This window comes from Elephas maximus, chromosome 10 (assembly GCF_024166365.1).
Source record: "Elephas maximus indicus isolate mEleMax1 chromosome 10, mEleMax1 primary haplotype, whole genome shotgun sequence".
Taxonomy (NCBI): domain Eukaryota; kingdom Metazoa; phylum Chordata; class Mammalia; order Proboscidea; family Elephantidae; genus Elephas; species Elephas maximus.
In genome coordinates, this window is record NC_064828.1 from 54,107,464 (window position 1) to 54,134,930 (window position 27,467).

General features: G+C 36.3%; 1 protein-coding gene across 1 annotated transcript in view; it reads left to right on the forward strand.

Annotated features, from left to right (window-relative positions):
- Window positions 1-27,467, forward strand: part of LRFN5 (leucine rich repeat and fibronectin type III domain containing 5) — a 310,355-nt gene that overhangs the window by 267,123 nt on the left and 15,765 nt on the right. The window contains exons 3-4 of the mRNA XM_049898642.1: window positions 19,264-20,668; window positions 23,310-24,022. Coding sequence (XP_049754599.1) covers window positions 19,284-20,668; window positions 23,310-24,022 — 2,098 coding nt within the window. The 5' untranslated portion in view covers window positions 19,264-19,283. The remainder of the gene's footprint in view (window positions 1-19,263; window positions 20,669-23,309; window positions 24,023-27,467) is intronic.

Consider the following 27,467-nt stretch of genomic DNA (forward strand, 5'->3'; position numbering starts at 1 on the left):
TTGACTATTTTCTCAGCTTGTTTTGTCACATACAGAAGGTGGAACATTAAAATCTACTTGACGATTGTCTATATATATATATTGCTTCATCTATATTTTGAAACTATATTTTAAAATGGATATAATTTTATAATTTTTATAGCTTCCTGTTGAAGTGTCTCCTTTTTCCTCTAATAATGCTTTTTTGAGTTAAAGTCTACATTTTCTGGTATTAACTCCCATAGAGTTGACTCCGGCTCACGGTGACCCCGTGTGTATCAGAGAATAACTGTGCTCCATAAGATTTTCAGGGGCTGATATTTCAGCTATAGAAGACAAGGCCTTTCTTCCAGTGTACCTCTGGGGGAACTTGAACTTCTAACCTTTTGGTTAGCAGCTGAGTATATCAGCCATTTGTACCACCCAGGGACTATAGCAGCTGGGGGAGAAGGGGAGTTGGAAGCAGGTCAAGGCTCAAATGCCACCTACTCTTGCTGCTTTTACCAAGGCTTAGTAAATTTACCAAGGTTGAGTAAATTGTCTAAAATAAATGTTATTTACTGTACACCCTAAAGGCAATTTCCAGAGGTCTTAAATGTTTGTTTGCTTGTTTTTCAATTTTTATCAGTTAAAAGGTTTATTTGCTGGGGAGAGATTCTACCAAACTTCTCATACCACCATTTCTGAAGTCTCACCCTGACACTCCTTGCAACAGATTTACAACAGTTTAGATTCATTTGTCCCTTCCTGCTTTTTGTGTGATTGTTGTTAAATATTGTACTTTTCTATATGCTCTATGTACAACAGGGCAGTATTATAATTAATTGCTAAATCCCAGCTACCTTGGCAGCCCTATGCTCCGTTTTGGTTCTTCCATATACTTAGACCACTGCTATCTGCCTCAACTCTATCTCCCTAAAGCACGCTTTGGAAGAGAAGGCAGTAAATGTGCGGCTCACATCATCTGCTTTCATTCTCTCAGCGGTCACAGCCTTTCATTGGTGCCTGTCCAATTCCTGCCAAGAGTAGTTTATCTTTTCAAACTATTGCTTTTGCTCATTTTCTTTCTTTTTCTTCTCTAGGAACCCAAGGTTACATTAGACTTTTTGAACATGCCCTATAATTCTTTTACACTAATGTTTTTTCACTCTGTTTTTCTCTTTTTACTGTTAATTTCGATATCTGGATCACCTTTGCTTGCCTCCACTTTCTGCTATTTTTCTTAATTATAAGTCATTTTATATATATACTGAACATTTTATAAAAGAAACATAGAAGCTTCAGATGATTTTACCTTCCAGCAGGAATCGTAGCTCCTTTTTTCTCTTAAGATAGGTAGGGTAAGAGGGTGATGACTTTAATCCAATATTAGCTTGGGCCAGAACTTGGTGTAGTTTAATAAGATTCGGATTTTTCAGGAGTAGATTCCCCAGGCCTTTCTTCCTCGTCCATCTTTAGTCTGGAAGCTGTACTGAAATTTGTTCAGCATCATAGTAACACACAAGCCTCCAGTGACAGACAGGTCGTGGCTGCACTTGAGGTATATTGTCCGGGAATCAAACCCAGGTCTCCTACATGGAAGGTGAGAGTTCGGCCACTGAACCACCACTGTCCCCTTCCTACAGCAGTTGTTGTTGTTATTAGGTGCCGGCAGTAGTCATTCATTTTCATTGCCATAAGGTCTTGCCTTATTTTCGACGGCACTGGGTTTTTAATTCATGTATCAATTCTACTAAGAATGGGACATTGGTTTGTTTCCAGTTTGATGTAATTGTAAACAGTGCTACTGAAAACATGTTTTCTGCATGTATCCTGAACACGTGTGTAAAACCACAAATCTGTTAAGAAGTCTCTATTTTCAGAATCAGAAAAAGTTCTCAGGTCAAAATTGGTTTTGCGAAGCAGGCTTACCTCTATGGGATCTTATGCTTCCTAAAATTAAATCTGATACTCCTCACTGCTTTCTTAACTTTGTGGGACTCTTAAAAAAGTTTTAGTTCATTCATCTTTTTTAGTTATCCTCAGTGAGATGGTCCAAATAAGCTAACTTGATGCTATAGGAATAAAGATTTTAAAATCATTATTTTTACTTTTAGTTTTTACATAATTGGGATCATAGTAAACATTCAATATTACATCTCACATTTTAATCTAAATATTGTGCATTAGTGTTCTACTATTGTGAAATCACCACAAATACCATGTCTTAAGACAACATAAATGTATTATAGTTACTGTAGGTTAGGGGACCGAGTAAAGCTGAGTTTGAGTCTTTTGTTCAGGGTTTCACAAGGCTGTAGATAAGATGTTGGCTGGTTGTATTGTTCTCTTGAGGCTTAACTAGAGAAAGACCCACTTCAGAGCTCCTCCATTGGGTTGTTGGTAAAATTTATGTCCTTGCTTCTGTAAAATCATGGCAGTCTACTTCTTCAAAGCCAGCAATGGAGAAAGAATGTTGCTGCTGCTTGGAGTCCCTCACTTCAGGGAAGGCCTGGATCATCTTTTAAAGGACTTGCCTGATAAACCAAGCCACAGAATAGTCTCTTTTTTTATTAACTCATAGTTGACTGGTTAGGACTCTTACTTACATTTGCAAAATATCTTTAACTTTTCCATATTCTATTGGTAGTGGGGATTATACACGGGTGTGTATGCCAGGCAGTGGGAATCTTGGGGGCTATCTAGAATTCTCCCTATTACATATTATATTTTCCTGTTACTTTTAATTGTCATAAAGATTTTTTTAAATTATTATATTCCAACACAAAGTATATTATAACTCACTTGAACACCAGATTGTCAGTACATATTTAGGTTGCGGAAACCCTGGCGGCATAGTGGTTAAGAACTATGGCTGCTAACCAAAAGGTCAGCAATTCGATTCTACCAGGCTCTCCTTGGAAACCATATGGGGCAGTTCTACATTGTCCTATAGGGTATGTGGCAGTTCTACATGGTCCTTTAGGGTCGCAGTGAGTCAGAACTGACTCAACGGCAACAGGTTTGTTTTTGTTTTCTGTTTTGGATTTAGGTTGCATATACATAGTTTTTAAAGTTTGAAAAACTCAAATAATATATCAGAAGTATTTTGACCTCAGTGTTCTCGGTCATAAATTAGTGGTCTTTAAAATTGGAAAGGAGTCTCTGGTGGTACAAATGATTAATGTGCTCAGCTACTAACTGCAAGTTTGGAGATTGAGTCCACCCAGGATCACATCAGAAGAAAGTCTTTGTGAAAAATCAACCATGGAAAACTCTATGGGGCCCAGTTATTCTCTGCCACACATAGGGTCACTGAGTTGGAATTGACTTTCTGATATTAACATAACTATACCACGAGCTTCCCATAGAGTTGACCCTTGCTCATGGTGATCCCATGTGTGTCAGAGAGTAACTGTGCTCCATTGGGTTTTCCATGGCTGATTTTTCAATAGTAGATCTCAAGGCCTTTCTTCCAGTGTACCTGGTTTGGTTTTGGCCTAAAAACTAAAGAAAAAAAAAAAAAAATGAAGAGTGGATTCATTGTTCCAAAACTGTTTGGTATTTGATTCTGTTTCCAAACGTATAAAGACAAATAGTAGAAACAAGATTCACCTCATTTAAAAAAATGTATGTTGTCAAGAGTGCTGACAGGTGACACCTGAAAAATAATCTTTGAACTTTTGTAAAATAATAAGTGCATAACAATGAATAAAATGCTCCCAGACTTAGACACTAGAGTGATGTCAAGAAATTTAAAATAACACATACTTGTTGTCTGCCAAACAGCCATAGACATCATATCCTTCAGGGATTGCATGCTCACATAGTTTAATACCTTTATACTATTTATTTAAAACTCTTTCCAGCCCTGATTTAAACAGTACAGATACATTAAAAAATAGATTAACTCAAGTCAATCTCATCATCTTTCATTACATCTAAACCTTTTTTTCTACCTATATGCTCTATTGTAATTATTATCACTCCATCCACTGAGTTACCCAAGCCAAAATTCAAAACTGAGGAAATAAACTGAAACTCATGTTTATCCCTCACATTTAATCAATGACAAATGAGAAAGATATTTTTATAGCACATATTTTTAAGGCATGGAATATCTGTAATTAGGCCAATGCCTAATTTTTGTAAAATTTTCCTTGATCAGCTTGAAATAGTTAACGAACTTGCCTATCTAACTTACTATCAAAAAATGCCTCAGGGATTGACTGAACAGTACTTGCAAGCTGATACAAGGCAGATGTATGCTAAATGTGTTTGCTTACTTTGATCATCATAAAATATTTGTTTTTAGCAATTTTGCGGGTTTTATTATAGCCCGGAGCAATTTCTGTCAAAAAATCTCTCAATTAATACACATTTTCTGTGGTTATAAGACTCATTGCTATCATAATATTAATGACTTAGTATTAAAGGAATTCAGGTTAGTTCTAACTTTCTTCTTATTATACAGAAAATGAGTGCTCAATAAATACATTTAAAAAATATTTGAAGTATCTATAGATACATAGACTTGAATGAATAGTGTTTCTTTCTAGTTGTTTCTAATATATCCATAATTACTACTTTGATGATTTTAAAATCACACTGTGACCGGTTGAGATTAGTTTGGCTATAACAGAAACTTTTCAAAGCAGTTGGTTAAACCCAGTGGAAGGTAGTCCAGGGTTAGTGGAGCAATTCCATGGTAATCTGGAATGCATCATCATAGCCCATGACTCCCATCTTTGGCATCACCTCAATGTCCGAGTTGGTAGCTGGAATTCTAGACATCAAGTTCAAGTTATAGGGAAAATAGGAAACACCCCATCTCAGTCATCTCCCTTTAAGCAGTCTTCTGTGAAGTTCTTCTCAACATTTCAGTTATATCTCATTGGAAAGAAATGACTCGTTTTACGACCACTACCTACAAATAGGAGCCCTGGTGGCATAGTGATTAAGAGGTTGGCTGCTAACCAAGAGGTCAGCAGCTCAAATCCACCAGCTGCTCCTTGGAAACCCTATAGGACAGTTCTACTCTGTCCTATAGGGTTGCTATGAGTTGGAACTGACTCAATGGCATGTAACAACAACAACGTACAAATAAGGCTAGAAAATAAAGTCTTTGTTCTAAGAAGCAATATGCCAGCTAAAAAATGGGGTTCTATTACTACAGAAATGAGGAATGGGTATTGAAAAGTAACTAGTACTTCCTTACCCATACAGACATATACCCACACATGAGCATACACACAGATACACATGAACTTTTGTGTGTACATAAAATATATGTATATGTGTGTGTACGTATATGATTGTTTATTCTGTTTTTCACCTAGCACCTATCTAAATTCCTCTTCCACAAACATTTTAATTTCTTGATTAAAAGTCACCAAGGTGATGTATTATAGTTCTCCCTAGAGCTGATAGTAGTCTATTTCCACATTATTAATATTATTATTATTGTTTGCCACGCTGCTGTTGTGATGACTGCTACTGCTGCTTACTGAACATTTATTATGAGCCAGGCATTTTGTTAAATAGGTAAGATACATTTTAGGTGAATAAAATTAGTTTTTCTTGCTCTTGTCTTTAGGCATGGGCCAGGATAGCGCAGCATATGAAGGAAACACAAACAGAAATCCCATAAACATTTACAAATCATGAAAATTTTACTGAAGGTTTTCGTAGGAATATCAGAGGAGATTGCACTGCCCAAAATACAATGATCTATCCTATGATGCTCTTAATCCATCACTTGTTCTATAAGTCAAGGCTGCTGAGTTAATCTCTTCTCTCCCTTGAAAAAATTCTGCGGATATTGGGCATGCTCTTCAGCCTCTAGGACCTTTTTTAATACGAGAGGACATGAAATTCTAAATGTCTATTCCCTCTAGAAATGTATGAGAATATCTCTTTATTGTATCCTCACCAGCACTAATACTATAAAGAATCATAATTGTTATACAAAAATAGTATTTTTATTGACAATTTGATTACTAATGCCTTTGAAGACTTTCTGAAACACTGGCTAAATAGTTGAATTTCCATCTTCATTCATTCAGCAAGTATTTACTGAATATCTTGAGCCTGGCCCTCCTCTATGTGTTGGGGATATAGCCACGACCAAAGAGAAAAATCCCTGCCCTTGTAGGCTTGCATTTTACTTGGTGGACTCAAGAGGAAAAATAAATAATAGAAGGAGATGAGTGACTAAGTTACATATATGCAGAAAGCTGGGTGATGAGATCCAGGCAAAAGGAAAAGAGAGTGCTTTAGCAATAGCTTGTGTGATGTGTTTGAGGAAGAACAGCAAAGTGGCCAATGTGATTGAGATGAAGTTAATAAGGGAGAGAGTGGTAATGAAATCATCCTTCCTGTAATGAAGACATTAAGATGTCTCCAGCTTCATCAAGATTTGCCCATATATCCTAGTCCAATTTTCAGGATCTCATTCCTACCCAATCAGTGTCCTCACTTTATCATCAGATACCCTACAAGTTTGGAAATCCAGTTTACGTGGCAATTCAGCTGATTGTAGGATGAGACTCTGGGTTTGGTTTTCAGCAATCTCAGGTCCATGGCTAGAAGACATAAAGAAATGTTTCAAGCAGATGTAGAAACTTTCAGGTAATTTGCACAGTGATTGAACAGAGAATGTGAAGCCCTGAGCTCATCCTTTTCTTTTCCCCCTCTGTCTGGCAAAATTAAGAGCATCCATCCAATGTCATTATACTTGTCAACTTGATAAAAGATGTTCCAAGGTATCGATACGTAATTACGCAAAACCTTGTCTCTCATAAGTATTCGTTTGGGAGTGTGAAATGGTGATACATTGCTTATCTCTATTGCTACATCATGCCATGGACTATCAGTGCCCTCTTTACTCCTGAAAAATAGAGACATTAGTGCCTTTAAATCTAACTAGACTTGTGAAACAATTCCGGGAACACTAAAAACAATTTATAAAACTCATCCCTAAGATTCTATCCCTCTAGAACCACTCTCAGTTCTAATCTGTATTAGTCTAATATGTATTAATCAGGTTTCTTCTGAGGAACCAATTAATAAGATGACAGATACATAAATACATGATAGACAGACCAACAGACAGACAGACAGACAGATGAATAGATAGATTTTAAGAAATTGGCTTATGCAATTGTGGGGGCCGGTGAATCCAAAGTCCATAGATCAGGTGACAGACTGGAAATTCTAGCTGTCTGTTGTCCAAAAACTCAGTAGGCCAGATGGTGGACTGAGAACTGTGGCGGGATGTCAATGCTACAGTCTTGAGGCAGAATCATTCTCCCTCAAGGAATGTCAGTGTTTTCTCTTAAGACCTTTTTCTGATTGGATGAGATCCACCCACATTATGGAGGGAAATCTGTTTTATTTAAGAACAACTGATTTAAATGTTAATCACATCTAGAAACAGGGATTTTTTATTTGTTTTTTTGTTCTTGTTATCCTAAAAGAAGATTGTGGAAGTTAGAGGTATCTACACTAGAGATAAAGGAGTGAAGCCCCACTCCCAACCCCCTACTGGCACACTTTTACACAACTTTTGGAATAGTGAAGAAAGGAGCATTTCTTTCTAAAAATGAAAGGAAAACAACTTCTCCATGTTCTCTCACCCTGACTTCTGAAATGGAGTCATACTTTATTTCATGTCTAACAGAGGATTTGAAGACAACAGTGACTTTAAAAGTACACGTAATAATAAAATGTTTTGACGACGTGTTAAAATCTCCTGAGAGCCAAATTTTTATGATTACTCAAGTACGTTTGAGAGGTAAAACCCCACTCTAAAATCTACCATTCACCTTTTCTCAAAAATTGCATAGCGATGTTATTAATAGCTATGGCTCTGCATATTTTAAATAAAAAAAAATAAGGTAAGGAAAAATGTTAGGAAGAAGGGGAAAAGTAACCGTGTTTTGCAGGTTATTTTTCACGAAATGTGTATAGACTATATAATTTGTGGGTATAGCACAGATTGTAATAATCCTAATGATTACTTTTTATTTTTCCATTTTTATGTGCTCCTTATAGCAATGTGAATTTCAAAGCCACCTATATAGAGACTATAGAGACAATTTGGAATAACCAGGGAAAGTCCAACAGAAAATGATGAGCGTATGTGTGTGCGTGTGTGTGTGTGTGTGTGGATGTGGATATGAACAGGATTTTGAAATATGTGTAACATTACCTTGAAATGATCATTCCATTATAAAGGGTGAAACAATGTAAATAAGAAAAAAAATTAAGAGAACCAATCTAATAAGAGTGAGACAGTGGGTGGGGGAAGGGTCTGAGGAGGGGAGGGAGAGAGGGAGAAAAGAAGCAGAGAGAGAGAGAAGAGAGAAAGGACAAGTTGCTTTCAGTGACATAAAAGCTTCCATATGGCGTTAGTTTGTCAAAATATTTCTGTAGGAGTACTGCCGGAACTTTCCACCCACACACATATTTAGTATTTAAACCCTCAGCAAATTCACTTCTTCCTTCTGTATGTGTGTTCGTTTCTTTCCTCTCCTAGTTTTTCAGCTTCACCTACTCTCAGCTATTCAGTTAGGTTTTCTTTCAGAAATAACGTGGCTACCTCAACGTCCACAATAATATCAAGAGAAGTTATAATCCACATTTTTTTTCTGAAGAACTATTCATATTTCTAGATGCCTTAATTCTGTCATGTAACATCTCTGTCCTGATTATCCTGTCTGAATTGCTTCACCACTGTGCCTTTTTAATTGCTATGGCAACAACACAACAGAACCAATATAGCCATAGGGACTACAGTTACAGGAAATGTTAAACACCATAGAGAAAGTGAAACATAATGAATAGCATGACCTCACAAAGGCTTGGAGATTCACCTTTCAAAATTCCAAGGAAAAATGGGTGAAGCACTAAATCATTTACAAGATCTGAAACACTGATTAATACCAATCAAATGTGCATTGTTACCCTTTACCATATTTTTATGCAAATAAAATACTTCTGCATTTGTTTGCCAGCCTCACCCTCCGCTCTCCAGGCACTCTCACAAAAGCTTCCATGACAATCCTGTGGAACATGTTGCTGTTAAAAATTAGCATAGTGCCCTTAAGAGGGGGCAGGACATGGTTGGCAAAAAACACAGGAGGCATGCATTATTTGCATAAAAATAAGTATGTGCCCTTTCAAGTTGTCATAAAATCAAGGAGCATTTGGGGGTGGGTTGCATTCTTGGAATGTGGAAGAAAAACAGGGGTCATCTACAGTTACTGGATGATGGTCTATTATAATTCACATTTACAGCAATGATCCACATTCTGGACTTTTTCTCTCCTCTGAGTCCACTGAAACCTGTGCCACTGTTGTTGTTAGGTTCCATGGAGTTTGTTCCAACTCATAGCAACCCCATGTAGAACAGAATGAAAAATCCCAGGTCCTGTACTATCCTCACAATGATATCTATGTTTGAGCCCATTGTTACAGCCACTGGGTCAATCCATCTCATCAACTATCTTCCTATTTTTTGCTGACCCAAACAAAACCTTACCAAACATGAGGTCCTTCTCCAGGGGCTAGTCACTCTAGATAAAATGTCCAAAGTACTTGAGATGAAGTCTTTCCATCCTCGTTTCCAAGGATCTCTCTGGTTGTACTACTTCCAAGACAGACTTGTTTGTTCTGGAGTCCACAGTATATTCAATCTTATCACCAACACCTTAATTCAAAAACATCAATTCTTTTTTGGTCTTCCTTATTCATTGTCCATCTTTCACATGGATATGAGGCAATTGAAAATATCATGGCTTGGGTCAGCTGCACCTTTGTCCTTAAAGTGACATCTTTGCTTTTTAATACTTTAAAGAAGTCTTTTGCAGCAGATTTACCCAATGTAATACGTCATTGGAAACCCTGGTGGCATAGTGGTTAAGTGCTACAACTGTTAACCAAGCGGTCGGCAGTTCAAATCTGCCAGGCGCTCCTTGGAAACTCTACAGGGCAGCTCTACTCTGTCCTATAGGGTCACTATGAGTTGGAATCTACTCAACAGCAGTGGGTTTTGGTGGGTAATACGTCATTTGATTTTTTGATTGCTGCTTTCATGAGTATTGATTGTGGACACAAGTAAAATGAAATGCTTGACAACTTCAATCTTTTCTGTTTATCATGATGTTGCTTGTTGGTCCAGGTGTAAGGTTTTTTGTTTTCTTTATGTTGAGGTGTAATCCTTACTGAAAAATGTAGTCCTTGATCTTCATAGTGCTTTAAGTCCTCTTCACTTTGAGCAAGTAAGGTTGTGTCATATGCATATTGCAGGTTTTTAATGAGTCTTCTTCCAATCCTGATGCTCTGTTCTTCTTCATATAGTCCAAACTCTTGGATAATATGCTCAGCATACAGATTAAGTATGGTGAAAGGTTACAATCCTGACACACACCTTTTCTGACTTAAATCAAGCAGTATCCCCTTGTTCTGTTCAAATGACTACCCCTTTTTATATATAGGTTCTTCATGAGCACGATTAAGTGTTCTGGAATTCCAATGTTTTGCAATGTAATCCAAAATTTGTTATGATCAACACAGTTGAATGCCTTTGCATAGTCAAGAAAACACAGGTGAACATCTTTTGGGTATTCTCAGTCAAGATCCATCTGACATCAGCAGTGATATCCCTCTTCCCACATCTTCTAAATCTGACTTGAATTTCTGGCAGTTCCCTGTTAATATATTGCTGCAAGCATTTTTGAGTTATCTTCAGCAAAAATTTACTTGTGTATGATATCAGTGATATTGTTCAATAATTTCTGCATTCTGTTGGATCACTTTTCTTTGGAATGGGCACAAATATGGATCAATTCCAGTTAGTTGGCCAGGTGGCTATCTTCCAAATTTCTTGGCATAGACAAATGAGAACTTCCAGCACTGCACCCGTTTGTTGAAACATCTCAATTGCTATTCCATCAATTCCTGGAGCCTTGTTTTGTGCCAGTGCCTTCAGTGCAGCTCAGACTTCTTCCTTCAATTCTGTCTTACTTAACTAGAGCTGCTACAATGGAATACCACAAGTGGATGACTTTACCAAACAGAAATTTATTCTTTCACATTCTAGGATGCTAGAAGTCTGAATTCAGGTTGCCAGCTCCAGAGGAAGTCTTTCTCTCTATGTTGGCTCTGAGGAAAGGTCCTTGTCATCAGTCTTCCCCTGGGTCTAGGAGTTTCTCAGTGCAATGGCCCTGGGTCCAAAGGATGCACTCCACTCCTGGCTCTTCTTTCTTGGTGGTAAGAGGTCCCTCTCTCTCTGTTCATCTCTCTTCTTTTATCTCTTTTAAGATGAAAAGTGATGCAGGCCACAGCCCAGAGAATCTCCCTGTACATTGGATCAGGCCTGTGATCTGAGTAAATGTGTTGCATCCCACCCTAATCTTCTTAAATATAACCTAATCTTGTCTCATTTAACCACAGGCAGAGATTAGGATTTACAGCACATAGGATAATTACATCAGATCACAAAATGGAGGACAATCACACTATACTGGGAATCATGGCCTAGCCAAGTTGACACATGTTTTTGGGGACACAATTCAATCCATGACAAATACCATTGGTTCTTGATCATATGCTACCTTCTGATATGGTTGAATGTTGACCACTTCTTTTTGGTACAATGACTCTGGGTATTCCTTCCATCTTCTTTTGATGCTTCCTGTGTTGTCGAATATTTTGCCTATAGAGTCCTTCAAAATTGCAACTCAAGGTTTGAATTTTTTCAATGGTTCTTTCAGCTTAAGAAATGCTGAGTCTGTTCTTCTCTTGGTTTTCTAACTCCTGATCTTTGCACATTTCAATATAATACTTTACTATCTTCTCGAGCTCCCTTTGCAATCTTCTGCTCAGCTCTTTTACTTTATCATTTCTTCCATTTGCTTTAGCTACTCTGCATTCAAAAGCAAGTTTTAGTCTCTTCTGACATCCATTTTGGTCTTTTCTTTCTTTTTAATGACCTTTTGCTTTCTTCATGTATGATACCCTTGATGTCATCTGACAAATTGTCTGGTCTTTGGTAATTAGTGTTCAGTGCATCAAATCTATTCTTGAGATGGTCTCTAAATTCAGGTGATATACACTCAAGTTCATATTTTGTTCTAGTGTACTTGTTTTAATTTTCTTCAGCTTCAACTTGAAACCTGCATATTAGCAATTGATGATCTGTTCTGTAGTCAGCTCCTTGCCTTGTTCTGATTCATGAGATTGAGCTTCTCCGTTGTGTCTTTCCACAGATGTAGCTGATTTGATTCTTGTGTTTTCCATCCAGTGAGTTCCACGTGTATAGTTGCCGTTTATGTTGTTGATAAAGTTATTTTCAATAAGTCATTAGTCTTGCAAAATTCTATCATGCCATCTCTGGTGATTCTTTCACCAAGGCTGTATTTTCCAATTATAAATCCTTCTTTGTTTCCAACTTTCACATTCCAATCATTAGTTATTATTAATGTATCTTGATTGCATGTTTGATCAATTTCAGACTGCAGAAGTTGGCAAATATACTTGGTGTGTTAATTCTAGTTTGAAGTCTTAGATGCCTAATAATATCCTCAGTCTTTCACTGAGATTCAGATTCTCCTCATTTTAATACCAACCTGAAGGTGAAACAAAAGCTGTTTTTTCCCCTGATATTTCCCACCAGACATTGATGTGTGGGGCACACTTCTTCACATTTGGGGTTGAAGAACAATATTATAATATTGCAGCAAGCAACATATTCTTTATATAAGAGCTTCTTTATTTCTGACTGACATTTATTTGAAGGTCACGTACCTGCCCCCACCTACACAATATTTACACTTTTTCTGTTCTTTCTCCAGTCCTTTCTCTTCTCTCCTCTTCCCCACCATGCCTTTCATTTAATTTACCAGGCAGGGGAATTTGGCTGTCCCTTGTTTCATTGCACCTTTTAATACTGTGCCTTGGGGACCTCACTTTTCCCACTAAAGGAGATTATCAAATTAATTGCTAGACAAATATCTCTTTACTCCCTAGGTAAATTATGCCTAATCCTTAGGGGCCACTACTGGCTGAATTAGTTGAAATTTTAAATAGAATCTATCTTTCTCTTTTCTGTACACATCTCTCCCACTTTTCAAAATTTTCCCACTTAGTTCTGAATAACCACAAGAAGTGCTCACAATCTCCAGAAATTAATTTTAGGGAACCACTTGCAATGTGTGTCACCTACTCATCTCCAAACCATTGCTCTTCTGGCACTGTTGCAAATTGTCTCAGATTCTTAGCTCTGGGATGCTCCAGGCTGCTTTCTCTCCCCAAGTTGTTTCTTTGCAAGAGAGAATGTGTTTTCCTTCACAGTTACTAGTAGTATTTACTCTCAGGAACTATGGGACTTTAATGAATTCATAGGGTCTCTACAGGCCAAAAAGATAAAAAAAAAAATCCAATAGGAGAATTCTGAGACCTCTTAATATCCAGATGGCACACTCCTGCATATGAGGTATTAGTTATGTTCTTAAAAGAATACTTATCATTATGCACTTAAGAATGTGGGTAACGTCACTCATGTCTTGACACACCCCTCCCTGCCCCTCCCCAGAAAAAAAAGACTGTGGTTAAATGTGTCATTTGGATGGCCTTCTAAGACGTTCTATAGTTTCTACCACAGTAAACTACTGGTACCTTTTTAATGTAATTCTATTATAAAGAGAGATAGGAAAATAAATAAATGAACTGCTTGATGAATTTAAAGAGTCATTGTTACTATGATTGTCAATAACCCTTTATGTGAACATGCTACATTGTTTTAACAATGCAATATAAATAACATTTACAACCAGAAACATTAAAAAAGCATGAGTTTTGGAAGTAGACATATTTCCATCTTAAACCTACCTTTTTGTTTACCTTCTCTATGACCTTGGGGGAATTGCTTAACATTTCTTAAATTCCATTTTATCACATATGAAATGGAGATAAAAATAATGACTTTATATGGAGTCATGCAAGGGGTAAGTGGGATTAAAGCTGTTGTCATTGAATGGATTCCGACTCACAGCAACCCTATAGGACAGAGTAGAACTGCCCCACAGGGTTTCCAGGGAATGGCTGGTGGATTCGAACTGCTCACCTTTTGGTTAGCAGCCAAGCTCTTAACCACTGCATCATCAGGGCTCCACTTGTATGATAGAGCATGGTGAATTTTCCATTCAGAAAAATTGGTTTAAGTATGATTTATCAATATCTCAATATCAGTTTCCTCATCTGTTGAATAGATGTGAATGTTAACGATTATCATTTTTTCTAATATTTGGTTTCTTTAGGTAATCTACCACTTATCTCTAGTACATTAATACAAATAATAAGTGTTTATGTATACATATGTCATGTTGAGTACAAAAAATCTTATATATGTATTACATACATATGTTGGAACAAAAATGACAGGATGCTATATTAAGAACTCACAGACCCATTTGAACTGTATCATTTTGAATATCAAAAAGAAATGTTAAGTCAAAACTTTTTATAGTCTGCTCTCTATTACATTTATGTATGTACATATCCTGTATTGATCCCAACATTCTAAGGTTGGTGGATTTCAGCAAACACATTGTGCGTGGTGGAGAGGAAATTAATAAAATATGTGAACTTATACATAAAAACCAAACCAAACTTGTTATAGAGTTGATTCCAATTCATAGCAACCTGATAGGACAGAGTAGAACTGCCCGATAGTGTTCCCAAGGAGTGACTGGTGGATTTGAACTGCCAACCTTTTGGTTTGCAGCTGACCTCTTAACCACTGTGCCACCAGGGCCTTGAATTTATGCATGGATGAATGAAAAATTTTTTTTAATTTATTATGTTCAATACACTTAGGAATTTTACTAGTGACTATTGTAATTGACTTGACGGCAGTGGCTTCATTGTAATCAAAGATCAAATGATAATTGCTCTAGGTTAACAGGTTCAATCCATAACATCCTCACTATGTGTTTTAAAAGAGGTTGGCTATAATGTTATAATTTAGTTTATAATCCCACTAGAAGAAAACAAAAATTGGCAAAAAACCTAAAATGCTTGAAATAGAATTATAAACTGTGTTTGATTATCTAAATAATATTTTAAAATATTATTTACAATACCCTCCCATTTCAACACTTCCTAAAACAACTCATTACAGGCATCAGCATCTGTCTCCAGGCATTATTCTGGGCAAAGGAGCAATAATTGAAAATTGGTGGAGCTCTGCTGAATGATGGCAAGGCAGCCCCAGAGGAGACCAATAGCTTTCTCTTAACTCAACATATAAATTGGTGCGATATTGGCTTCTGCAGAGAGTAGATTATCCTCTCAGTTGGTTGTAAAATCTAAATTTGCTTTTATATCCCATTCTAGTTGCCAAATAAATACTGATTCTCCTGAGCATATGTTATCTAATAGCCATTGGCTGAAAGATGGATGCTGTACTGGGAAATTATTTTCCAGTTTGTGTGTGATGGACTCTTCTTTGTTTGTAAATGTGTCACTTTGTGTCTGAAAGGAGTTTGCTTGAAAGAACTTGTAAAACCAAAAAACCAAATGCACTGCCTTTCAGTCGATTCTGATTCATGGCAACCCCACAGGATTTCCAAAGAGCAGCTGGTGTGGACTCGAACTGCTAAGAAGGTCAGCAGCCGAGCTCTTAACCACTGTGCTCCAGAACTCCGAAAGAACATATATATAAAAAATATATATATAGAGAGAGAGATGTGTAAATATTATATGTGTAACTAACTGCGTGACTATTTGCTGAGGTACGGTCCCACTCATGTTATATACATACATATGTCTGCCACTTGTATTTTATTATTTATAGAAAACAATAGACTATTCATGTTTAAAATAGTTACATTCAACTAGACAAAAATGAGCATAGTGTTTTTGATGCTCTTTCTGAATTTTTACATTATTAATTCTAGTAAACCCAGTGCCATCCTATGGGACAGCGTAGAACTGCCCCATAGAGTTTCCAAGGATCATACAACATGACAACTACTCTGCTCTTCCATTCTCATTCATTTTCTGCAAGTCCTCATGTATATTTCTAATAATTAAGTCCAGGATTAATTTGTGAATTTGTAAGAAGTAAAAATTCTGTGTTTTACATGTCTTACCTTATCGCTTTTACAAACTTTCAAATCTCTATCTTGTCCTGAGATGTGTAAGGAGAACTCGTTAATTGCAATTTATATGATTTTTTTTTTTAAACTGGTCTCACTTAAACAGAAAGTAACATAGAATTAAGACAACAGTCTGCATTTTATTGTAAATTTACTCTTAATTATGGGCAGTGATATATAGATGCCTGATGATAATAAGTAAATCAGATTATTTAATAGGAAGCATAAATTGGGTTGGAATGGAATCACAATTTGAAGAATATGACAGCTAAAAAAAAAAAAAACAAGCTCCTAAAATATGAATAAGTTCTGATTATCTACAAGGATGGTGAGACTTCATCTCACATACTTTGGACATGTTCTCAGGAGAGACTAGTCCCTAGAGAAGGACATCATGCTTGGTAAAGTAGAGGGTCAGTGAAAGAGAGGAAGACCCTCAAGGAGATGGACTTACAAAGCGTCTGCAACACTAGGATAACATAGCAATGATTGTGAGAATGGCACAGGAGGGGGGAATTGTTTCCCTCTGTGGTACACAGGGTCACTATGAGTTGGAACCCATGCGATGGTGCCTAATGACAACAACAATATGACATTATATATCCTCCTTTCATTTAAATCGGTATTGGAAAACATAAATGGAAATCCTCTATTTCTTTTTTTATATTTAAATCAACTTTAATGACTTATGATTTATTTAAACAAAGTGCACTGATTTTAAATGTACAGTCAATGAATAGTGATGAATGTTTATTCCTGTATAACCACTACTCCAAATGAGGTATAGACTATTTCTCTGACTCCCCAAAATTCTCTTGTACTCCTTTCCACTTGATTGACTACTCTCCAACCAGGCAACCACTGATCGATCCACTTTCTATTACTATAGATTCTTTTGCCTGTTCTTGAACTCACCCCTGGCTTTCTGTGTTTTTGCCTGCAGCTACCCTACACTCTAGGAAAGTTGGGATTTCCTCTAAAGAGTTTCTCTCAGCTCTCTAGCACCACCCCAGCTATTCTATGGTTTGAGTGAGGAGTGCCTGAATAGGTGAAAGCAAACTAAGCTCTCCTTCCAGTTGCTCAGTATTTCTTAGCTGAAAGCCTTTAGTGATTTTTTTTTTTTCCTCTCAGCTCTTCTGCTTCTTCACCATTCTTCCTTAGGTGAAAGTCTGGGTTGCCTGGGAGATTTTTTTCATTTTTTCTTCCTTCTTGTAATTCATTCTTATCTGAAAATATGGAATACTTCAAGGAAATTCTTTGAGCTTTCTTTCCTTGCCCCTATTTTTAGGGTAGTTTATCCCATCCTTCCATGGTGGTTAAGCGATTGGGCTGCTAACCAAAAGGTTGGCTGTTGGAACCCACCAGCTGCTCAGCAGGAGAAAGATGTGGCAGTCTGTGCTATGAACGATGGCAGCTTTGGAAACCCTATGGGGCAGTTTTACCCCATAGGGTCACTATGAGTCGGAATTTGACTGGAGGGCAATGGGTTTGGCTCCCCCTCCCATCATTAACTGAGGACCAATGGGAATGACATGGGTGCTAATACTCCTTGCCCTGCCTCTGAGGCTCCTGGCGGTACTGTATCGTCGCACCAGCCTAACAGAATTCTTAAAAGTTTGTTAAAAATTAGACTGGTTTCTCCTTACACCAATTTATGACAGGTGCAACCATCTAATTCCTTTTTTGTTGGTGGCGGAGGCAGGAAGGGAGCAGCTATGGATCTCTTTTCTTTTGCAAACATCTGTACTCTAAACTCTGTCTCTTTAACTTAGTAAGACTGCCCATGTTTTGCTTTGTTTCCCCTGCTTGGGCTATGATTTGGAAAGTGTCTTAGGAGCAATGTAGGGTTTCTTTTCTTTGACTCACTTCCCTCAAGGTTCACAGTCTGTGCCTTTTATTTTCTAACATCTGAAAACTGTTGTTTCATAATTTTTTTTAACAGTGTTCTTGCTGTTCATTGTGGGGGAGTTCATTCAGTACTAGTTATTCTGTCACGAACAGAAGAGGAAAAGACTGTCTTTATTTGTTGAGAATGATCATTCTTATCCATTACATTCATATTTAATCTAGGCATAAAATAATTCAAAATTATAATAACATTTATAAAACTAGATTTCTGTAATTACAAATTTTATATTTTCATTCAATTAAAAAGCTGAGTAATTTTTTTCCAGCTATTTTCTCTTTTGGTGTTTATGCAATTTAAGAGAACTTCGAATCACATGTGTGTTAATATTTTTATATTTAAGGATTAGTTTCAATATTAATAGCTGAAATCTAAGTGAAGAAAACAGTTGTGAAAGTGTTTATTATTATTTCAAAGTTCAGTTTGGATAAAATGTAAATGCATTAAATTGTTAAGAGAAAATAAATGGAAAATAGTATTTTCATAGACTCACTGTCAGATAGTGTCATAACTACTTTCCATAAATAATTATCTTTAGAAATATACGCTTATATCTAACATAAATATTTTACTGTGTAAGGAGCTCAGAGTTTTTGTGGTTAATTTTCAGCCTTAATGTTTTTCTGAGGATAAGATTCTGTATTTGCAGTTAGGATATAAAGGTGGTGCTTGGCGAGACAGATTGTAAAGGTAAATAAAAATCGATCAATAATTAATTACTCCAAAGTCTGCCACAAGATTAAGTTAATAGCAAATATTGTCCCTTACTGTGTCTATTTAGACTAGTTAATTCAACTACTTTGTAGTCCTTACATGTCTTTATGCTTTTAAATTTATTGTCTCACAAGATGTCCTTCAGAGTTCAGGGGACGTTTTCCAGAACTCCCAGCCCTCCAATCTAGGTTTAATTCCTTGTTTTTGTGCAACCACAGAGTCCACAGACATACTTCAAAAATGACATTGAATATACATAATAATAATATACTGTTGACTTCTTTGTTCTCCCCATCTGATTTTAATTCCCATGAGACCATGGATGGTGTACTATTCGCCCCTAGTGTCCATTATATTCTCTAGTACAGAGAAGATACTTAATAATTTTTGGTTGGTAAATAAATGAATAAATTGTTTCTGTATGTATTCTAATTTATATGAAAGAGGTTATTCTAATAGGGATATGAACATTAATCAAATGATTGGATGCTAACACTATTTTATTTGTGTTTTTTCCTACAGGCTCTTAAATCTGATCTACAATGGAAAAATTTCTTTTTTATCTGTTTTTCATTGGCATAGCAGTGAGAGCTCAGATCTGTCCAAAGCGTTGTGTCTGTCAGATTTTGTCTCCTAATCTTGCAACCCTTTGTGCCAAGAAAGGGCTTTTATTTGTTCCACCAAACATTGACAGAAGAACTGTGGAACTGCGATTGGCAGACAATTTTGTTACAAATATTAAAAGAAAAGATTTTGCCAATATGACCAGCTTGGTGGACCTGACTCTATCCAGGAATACAATAAGTTTTATTACACCTCATGCTTTTGCTGACTTACGAAATTTGAGGGCTTTGCATTTGAATAGCAACAGATTGACTAAAATCACAAATGATATGTTCAGTGGGCTTTCCAATCTCCATCATTTGATACTGAACAACAATCAACTGACGTTAATTTCCTCTACGGCATTTGATGATGTCTTTGCCCTCGAGGAGCTGGATCTGTCCTATAATAATCTAGAAACAATTCCTTGGGATGCTGTTGAGAAGATGATTAGCTTGCACACTCTTAGTCTGGATCACAATATGATTGATAACATCCCTAAGGGGACATTCTCCCACTTGCACAAGATGACTCGGCTAGATGTGACGTCAAATAAATTGCAGAAGCTACCGCCTGACCCTCTCTTTCAGAGAGCTCAGGTCCTAGCAACCTCAGGAATCATAAGCCCGTCTACTTTCGCATTAAGCTTTGGTGGAAACCCTTTGCATTGCAATTGTGAGTTGCTGTGGTTGAGACGTCTGTCCAGAGAAGATGACCTAGAGACCTGTGCTTCTCCTGCACTTTTAACTGGTCGCTATTTTTGGTCAATTCCTGAAGAAGAGTTTTTGTGTGAGCCTCCTCTCATTACTCGCCATACACATGAGATGAGAGTCCTGGAAGGTCAAAGGGCAACACTGAGGTGCAAAGCCAGGGGAGATCCTGAACCTGCAATTCATTGGATTTCTCCAGAAGGGAAGCTTATTTCAAATGCAACTAGATCTCTGGTGTATGATAATGGAACACTTGACATTCTTATAACAACTGTAAAGGATACAGGTGCTTTTACCTGCATCGCTTCCAATCCTGCTGGGGAAGCAACACAAACAGTGGATCTTCACATAATTAAACTCCCTCACTTACTAAACAGTACAAACCACATCCATGAGCCCGATCCTGGTTCTTCAGATATCTCAACTTCTACTAAGTCAGGTTCTAATGCAAGCAGTAGTAATGGTGACACTAAAACAAGTCAAGATAAAATTGTGGTGGCAGAAGCAACATCATCTACAGCACTACTTAAATTTAATTTTCAAAGAAATATCCCTGGAATACGGATGTTTCAGATACAGTACAATGGTACTTATGATGACACCCTTGTTTACAGGTAAGAAATTTTACACACATTTTTATATCTGCCATGCATTTTAGCACAGGGGTTGCTAATGTATTACTGATTTTTTTTTTTTTTAATGGTAGTGCTATTCTGTATTGTAATTACAGCACTCCATTTTTTAAAGTGTATAATGTAAGGCTTCTGAAAGGTGAATACATGTGGGGAAATATTTTGAATGGTGTTATTTTTAGATTTCAACTTTATATTTATCATGCTTACTTTTCTTCCCCTCATCTAAGAGATGTGACTATCAGAGAACAAGATTGATATATTTAAAAATTCAAAAACATACCAGAACTTACACATCCAAATGAGTGTTCTTTCCTTCAAGGAAGTCATGTTGGGAGGCTATACCATTATCCCAATGATGCTGCCATTGCTCAAAGCACTTTTGGAATTATCTTTAGAACCTTCGTCACACTATTTTGAATATCCTCAGTGGTGGCAAATCTTCGTCTTTTGTGGGTGAATTTGAATTTTGGAAACAGCCAAAAGCCATTTGGAGACAAGTCTTGTGAATAAGGTGGGTGATCAAGATGGGCATTGCCATTTTTGGTCAAAGATAGGATGTAACTATAAAATAATGAGACTGATTTTCTGACTGATTGAGTTATGTGTGTGTGTTGTCTTGTGTGCACTGGTTCTTAAGGCAGTTCCAAAGAAAGAGTTTATATATATTTTGAGCAGTGCAAGTATCACTGGAGTTGAGTATATAATCTCCAGATAAGGACATTGATGGGGAATTTACATCTGACTAAAGAATTTCTTTTTTTTTTTTTTAAAGAATTTCTGGTATGTTTTTCTAAAGTTCAGCCTCATTGATTTATAGTCACATCTTGTCCAAGTTTGAATTGGAAATATATGTTTTTCCCCTCCATATAATTTCACTCATGATGGCATATTATTATCCATAGAAAATGATGCAAAATCGTGGATTTGAAACAATTTCTTTTTGTCTTCAAGCTTTTCAGAAATCAGATCAGTTCAGTTCTTATATACCCAGGTGAATTCTTGAAGATCATTTTATTTTCCTCAAGTATGGAACTAAAAGTAATTTTTAAAAACAAGCAGGTGCTTGTAAGGAGGAAACAAAACTGGACTAGCTAGATGTGTGATCTATCTTGAACAAGATTCTCCCTGGCTGAGTTTTAATTTCTTCATTTTTAAGGAAGCGATTAGACTAAATAGTGTCTAATATCCCTCTCGCTACTAAAAATATAGGGAATATAGACAGATACATGCACATTAGCATAAAGTAGTTTGCTCTTGTCATACCCAGCTCTTCACCTGGGTTATGGGCTTTTTACCTGGTTGCCAGTGAAAAGCGCCTTCTCTTACCCCTCCCTTCTTATAGCCACTGGACAATCTATATATTTTAAGCTTTAGCTCTGTGAAATACTTAGTTTTTATTTTCCAAATGCCAAGATTTGGAAGTAAATTCAGTGTGACTTGAGAAAATTGCTTGAATTCCTAACCCTAAGGTTTGTCATCTGTAAAATACCTGTAATGATAATGCCTACCTTGTAAAGACCTGGTAAAGATTAAATTGTAATGGGTAGAATGTGTTTAGTAATGCCTGGCATTATCCTGTGCTCATGAAATGGTAGTTATTTGAATAGCAAATACCTACTCTGAAAGTTTCCTGGTCTATTTAAAATACATAGTTTTGGTTCTATAACATATTAACATGGACAAATTTCGAAATTCCTAAAACTCACTTTCAGGGGAAAAAATATAGCTACAAGCTCTTTTATTTCTCCTAATTAATTCAGTTTGCATCTTACTTGATTGCTACTCAGAATGGAAAAAAAGAAGTTAATGGAAGATAGGCATTGAGAGAAAAATTGTAAGATCTAATAGATTCAGAGATGTCTATCAACATTTATCAAGCTTTAGAAACCGTGTTCCGAAAGAAATTTTCATCAGCCTACAATGAGCAGGAGGGATATATGCTCTGGTCAGCAGCCTTGGCTTGTTCATGTTTGCTGAATTAAAAAAAAAAAAAAAAATTTTTTTTTTCCTTTATAGACAAAAACATACTCAGAACCAAGTGCCGAAGGCCTAAGAGAAGCATGAGATCTATAAATAAAGTGCTTTAATCTTAGTAAATATCTTAGTTATTAAAGATAAATTTAGTGGGGGCTGTCCTCTAGCAGCTATAACTGATTTGGAAAATATATGCTGGGAAATGCATTTTCCATTCTGGTTTCTAATGTGATCGTCAGTGTTTTCTCTTCCTTCAAATTGGCTTTTAGTCACAGAGGTGTTGTAAGTGCTAAATGGATTTGTTTAGTAGTCAGATAATGTCACAGTCACACCTTTCAAAAGCAATTTGTCATAAATGATTTTTTAGCAGTGGCTTTTGTTAGGAGTTCTGCTTTGCCAAGCAATATAATTAGTAGGCTTGTCAAGGCACAGTGCAGCACCATTAACATAATGTAGACTCCTTCAATGACTTTTCATCATTTTATCTGGGTAAATGTAAGATTAGATCATTTCCCCCATATTTCATATCTGTTTAATGTGCTTATCTTAGTAAGTACCGAAATGAGACAGAACTGAAGCATAATGACTCTGTGTGTATATTTTTTGTTTTGTTTTAAATATTAACACAAATTCCATTGTCCCTCAGAATGATACCTCCTACGAGCAAAACTTTTCTTGTCAATAACCTGGCTGCTGGAACTATGTATGACTTGTGTGTCTTGGCAATATATGATGACGGCATCACTTCCCTCACTGCCACAAGAGTCGTGGGTTGCATCCAGTTTACTACGGAACAGGATTATGTGCGTTGCCATTTCATGCAGTCCCAGTTTTTGGGAGGCACCATGATTATCATTATTGGTGGAATCATTGTAGCATCTGTGCTGGTTTTCATCATCATTCTGATGATCCGGTATAAGGTTTGTAACAATAGTGGGCAACACAAGGTCACCAAGGTCAGCAATGTTTATTCTCAAACTAATGGGGCCCAGATGCAAGGTTGCAGTGTAACACTGTCCCAGTCCATGTCCAAACAAGCTGTGGGACATGAAGAAAATGCCCAGTGTTGTAAAGTTCCCAATGACAATGTGACCCAGCCTTCAGAAACTTGTTCAAGTCAGGACTCTTCTACCACTACCTCTGCTTTGCCTCCTACCTGGACTTCAAGCACTTCTGTGTTACAAAAGCAGAAAAGAAAGACTGGCACAAAGCCAAGTACCGAACCACAGAAGGAAGCTATGACAAATGTTGAGTCCCAAAACACTAACAGGAACAACTCAACTGCATTGCAGTTAGCTAGTCGACCTCCTGATTCTGTCACAGAGGGACCCACATCTAAAAGAGCACATTCAAAGCCAAGTAAGTTTCTCACGTTGCCTGCTGAGAGATCCAGAGCAAGGCGCAGGTACTCCCTGAATGGAGAATACTATTGTTATAATATTAACTCACCGAACTCACGTGGACTGTTTTCTAAAAGAAGCATGTCTATGAATGGGATGTTAATTCAGTCCAACAGTTCTGTTGGGTATAGTGGAAAAGCAATTCTTTCAAATTCTGAGTGGATATTGGAAAGCACTGTGTAACCTTTTTTTTTTTCTTTCTTTCTTTTTAATGAAAAAACCATTTTGAGAACTCGCATAGGAAATTAGAATTTGGAATTCCAGTCTTGTGTCCCTGATACATGCATGGCTTACATAGCCAGGGTTGTGTATAAACCTTCTAAAGTTATATATATTTATATATATATATATTTTTAATGTATATATACACATATATATATATGAATAAAATTAACATACAAAGATAAAATGGTCCAGGGAAAAAAGCATGACACAGCAGCAGTGCCTTTGCCTATGCTAGGACTGGCTTCCAGGTTTTTCGATAGCAGATTACAAAATGAAAATTGCCATAGGAAAATAAAAATTAGAGTCTTGCATAAGAAAAGTTTCCTCCTCAGTCTTACGAAGGACCACCTATGGATAATTGATAATTTTCAGTGAGGAGACTGTGTATTTTCTTTCAATGACAATTATGTTGCCTTTGTTTTAGGCAAAATTTGTAGCAAACATCTCTGTGTTGTTATGTTATTAAAATAAAATATTCAATAAGTATACCCAGACAGTGTTAACATAAATGCCATTCTGAACAGTATTTTTGGTTCAGGTGCCTTAATGGTTCTGTGATGTTTCTCATCCTCGACATAGCACTTTCAGTGGAGAGAAGAGAATGCAATTCATTGTGCGTCTATCAAAATATCTAGTTCAGTTTTAAGTCACAGACCACAATGCCTGTGTATACAGGCAATGAAGGTGTCTTAATTCATTCTATACATATTTGCTGAATGAATACATTTTATATTTTTCTAAGTGCAATTTAAAGAAGGAAACATAAATACAAGTCTTCCTTTGTCAAAGGGATGTTTATTTTTATCACCAAGTAAAATAAAACTTCCAATGGCATTCAAATTACATTTATAGGCAATATAAAGTCATTGCTCATTAACCAGATAGTGGATTAGTTTTTCCCTTCTGCACTGTAATTCTGCATTTGAATGTTTCTCTCTTAGAGTAAATGTATTTATTGTTTTAACTGAAGGCTGTGATGATATTTAATTAGGAACCATGCAGCTTAGCGGTAATACATCATTTAAAAGGGGTTGTAAATTTAGTCAGGCAAGAATATTGCTCCTTGATAATATGCCATTCTTGGAAATCATTTAAATGAAGGAGTGTAGATAAACATTCCCATTGTTGAAAACTACAATATCATGTGCCCACTTGATGGTGTTTTATTAAAGACCAATAAATGAAGTTAACATAAAGTTATATTTTTTGAGAATAAGGCTCGTGTGGTAACTTAGACCCAACATCTTTCACAAAAGAACATGAAATTATACCATAATATAATAAGAAAGAAATTTTGTATATGAAAAGCCTCCCAAGGAGTAAGTTAAAGACACAGTACAGGTTTATTAACTTTTTCAGATCATTTGAAATACCATTTAAGACACAGGTGAAGAGTGTCCGAATCCTTAGTTTAATTTCCTCCTGGTAGAGGCATGTGCAAAACTTTCAGTTAATGTTAACTTGAAAGATGCACATCGTGCCATACGTGATTTACCATGATGCTGTTCAAAGTGGATCAGATTACAGCAGCTACGCGTTACTGTCAGTGTCAGTCTTGGGAAAAATATGTCCAGTGAGCCACGTTATCTTAGTTAGACATTTCCTAAATCCTTCTGCTCCTTTTCCCGTTCTGAAAAGTGTACCCTTCAAGTTTCCAGACTCTTGGGACCTATTCAATGTTCAGGTATACGGTTCCTCTTGTGAGGAATAAATGAGGTCACCTGAGTGTCAATACTTTGCAAAATCAAAAGCATTACTCAAAGTAAAGTGTTAATATTTTCAATATTATTGTAATAATGCTCTAATCCCAAATAAATACTTTTAATTAGCATCAATTACATAATTTCTCAGAAGGTGCTGGTTGACAAAAGCTTACTTTTTCCTTTCCTAGCTTTTATCAGCATAGTATTAAAAAGTATACAAAAACTTTCAAGATGTAAAGAACTGAATCTCCAAAGAAAAAAATTCTGGCATTGTGGAAGGTTGTGATCAAGGATAAGCAGGGCCTCAAATTATGTAACATAGCGCAGCTTAGCATATCAACTCCAAGCCACTGATTTACTTATTTTACACCTGCCAGTTGTTTGTATTTTTTAAATCAATTTCCTGCTTCTGTTTCTAATGAAATTTTATGTATTTAAATAACTTTTATTCCTCACAGACATTTAAACTCTATGATATTTGATCATACGAAATACATTGTTTGACTAAAGCCGTTGAAAACAATTTAAACTTTTTATTACATTTAACAGACCATTTTCGGGGTGCATTAACCAAATTCTTGAACATTTGTTCCGAGAAGTGTAGAAAGTAAGATTCTCGCCTATGTGTTAACTCTCAAAAATATTTTATTTTGAGAGCTCAACAAAAGGTTGACTTATGAAGAGGGTCAAAATTCTTCTTAGAAAGTATATGAAAAAATTTTTAGGGCAGTTTCAGCCTGAAGTGGCTGAAGAAAAAATATATGGGAAAGTAGGGTTGCTATGAGTTGAAATTGACTCGATGGCAATGGGTTTGGTTAGTTGCTCAGAATGCATGAGTAAATTTGTATATGAATGAATGGATAAATGGGGCCAGGGAAGACAGTTTGCTGAAACATATTTTGATTTAATTAATCAAAATTGCACAATGGGCATTTGTGATACAGAGATTATCTTACTATGTGCAAGAGATTCTCTGTCCCTTTCTTGTTTTTCTTTCTGTCGTTTCTTTTATTTGCCTTTTAACCAGCCATATTTACATCATCTGAAGCACATGGCTTGCAGTTTGTTGTTGCTGTGCACAGAGTGTATATTGCTGTTACCTCCTTGTTCTTAATTATTTTTCTTTCCTTTTTGCCATTTTACACTATGGTTTCAGCTTGTTCAATATGAAAACAAACTAGCAAAACACTATGTTTGTTATTTAGCATATTTTAAGAGATAGTTACTTCAAGCATTTTTATAATTGTATGTGTTCCCATATTGATTTGCATTCCTTTTGGATCATGGTTCCCTGATTTGAAAATATCAAACTACTATTACAGAAGCTCCCTTTTAAAATGTATGTAATATTTGAGTTTCACAAAGGAATAATGAAATATCCAAAGCTGCCTCAAATTTTCAGAAGAGAACAAATTTCCATTTGATGAGTGTTATTTATTTTTAGTCTATAGATAGATGAATGCATAAGTAAATTAA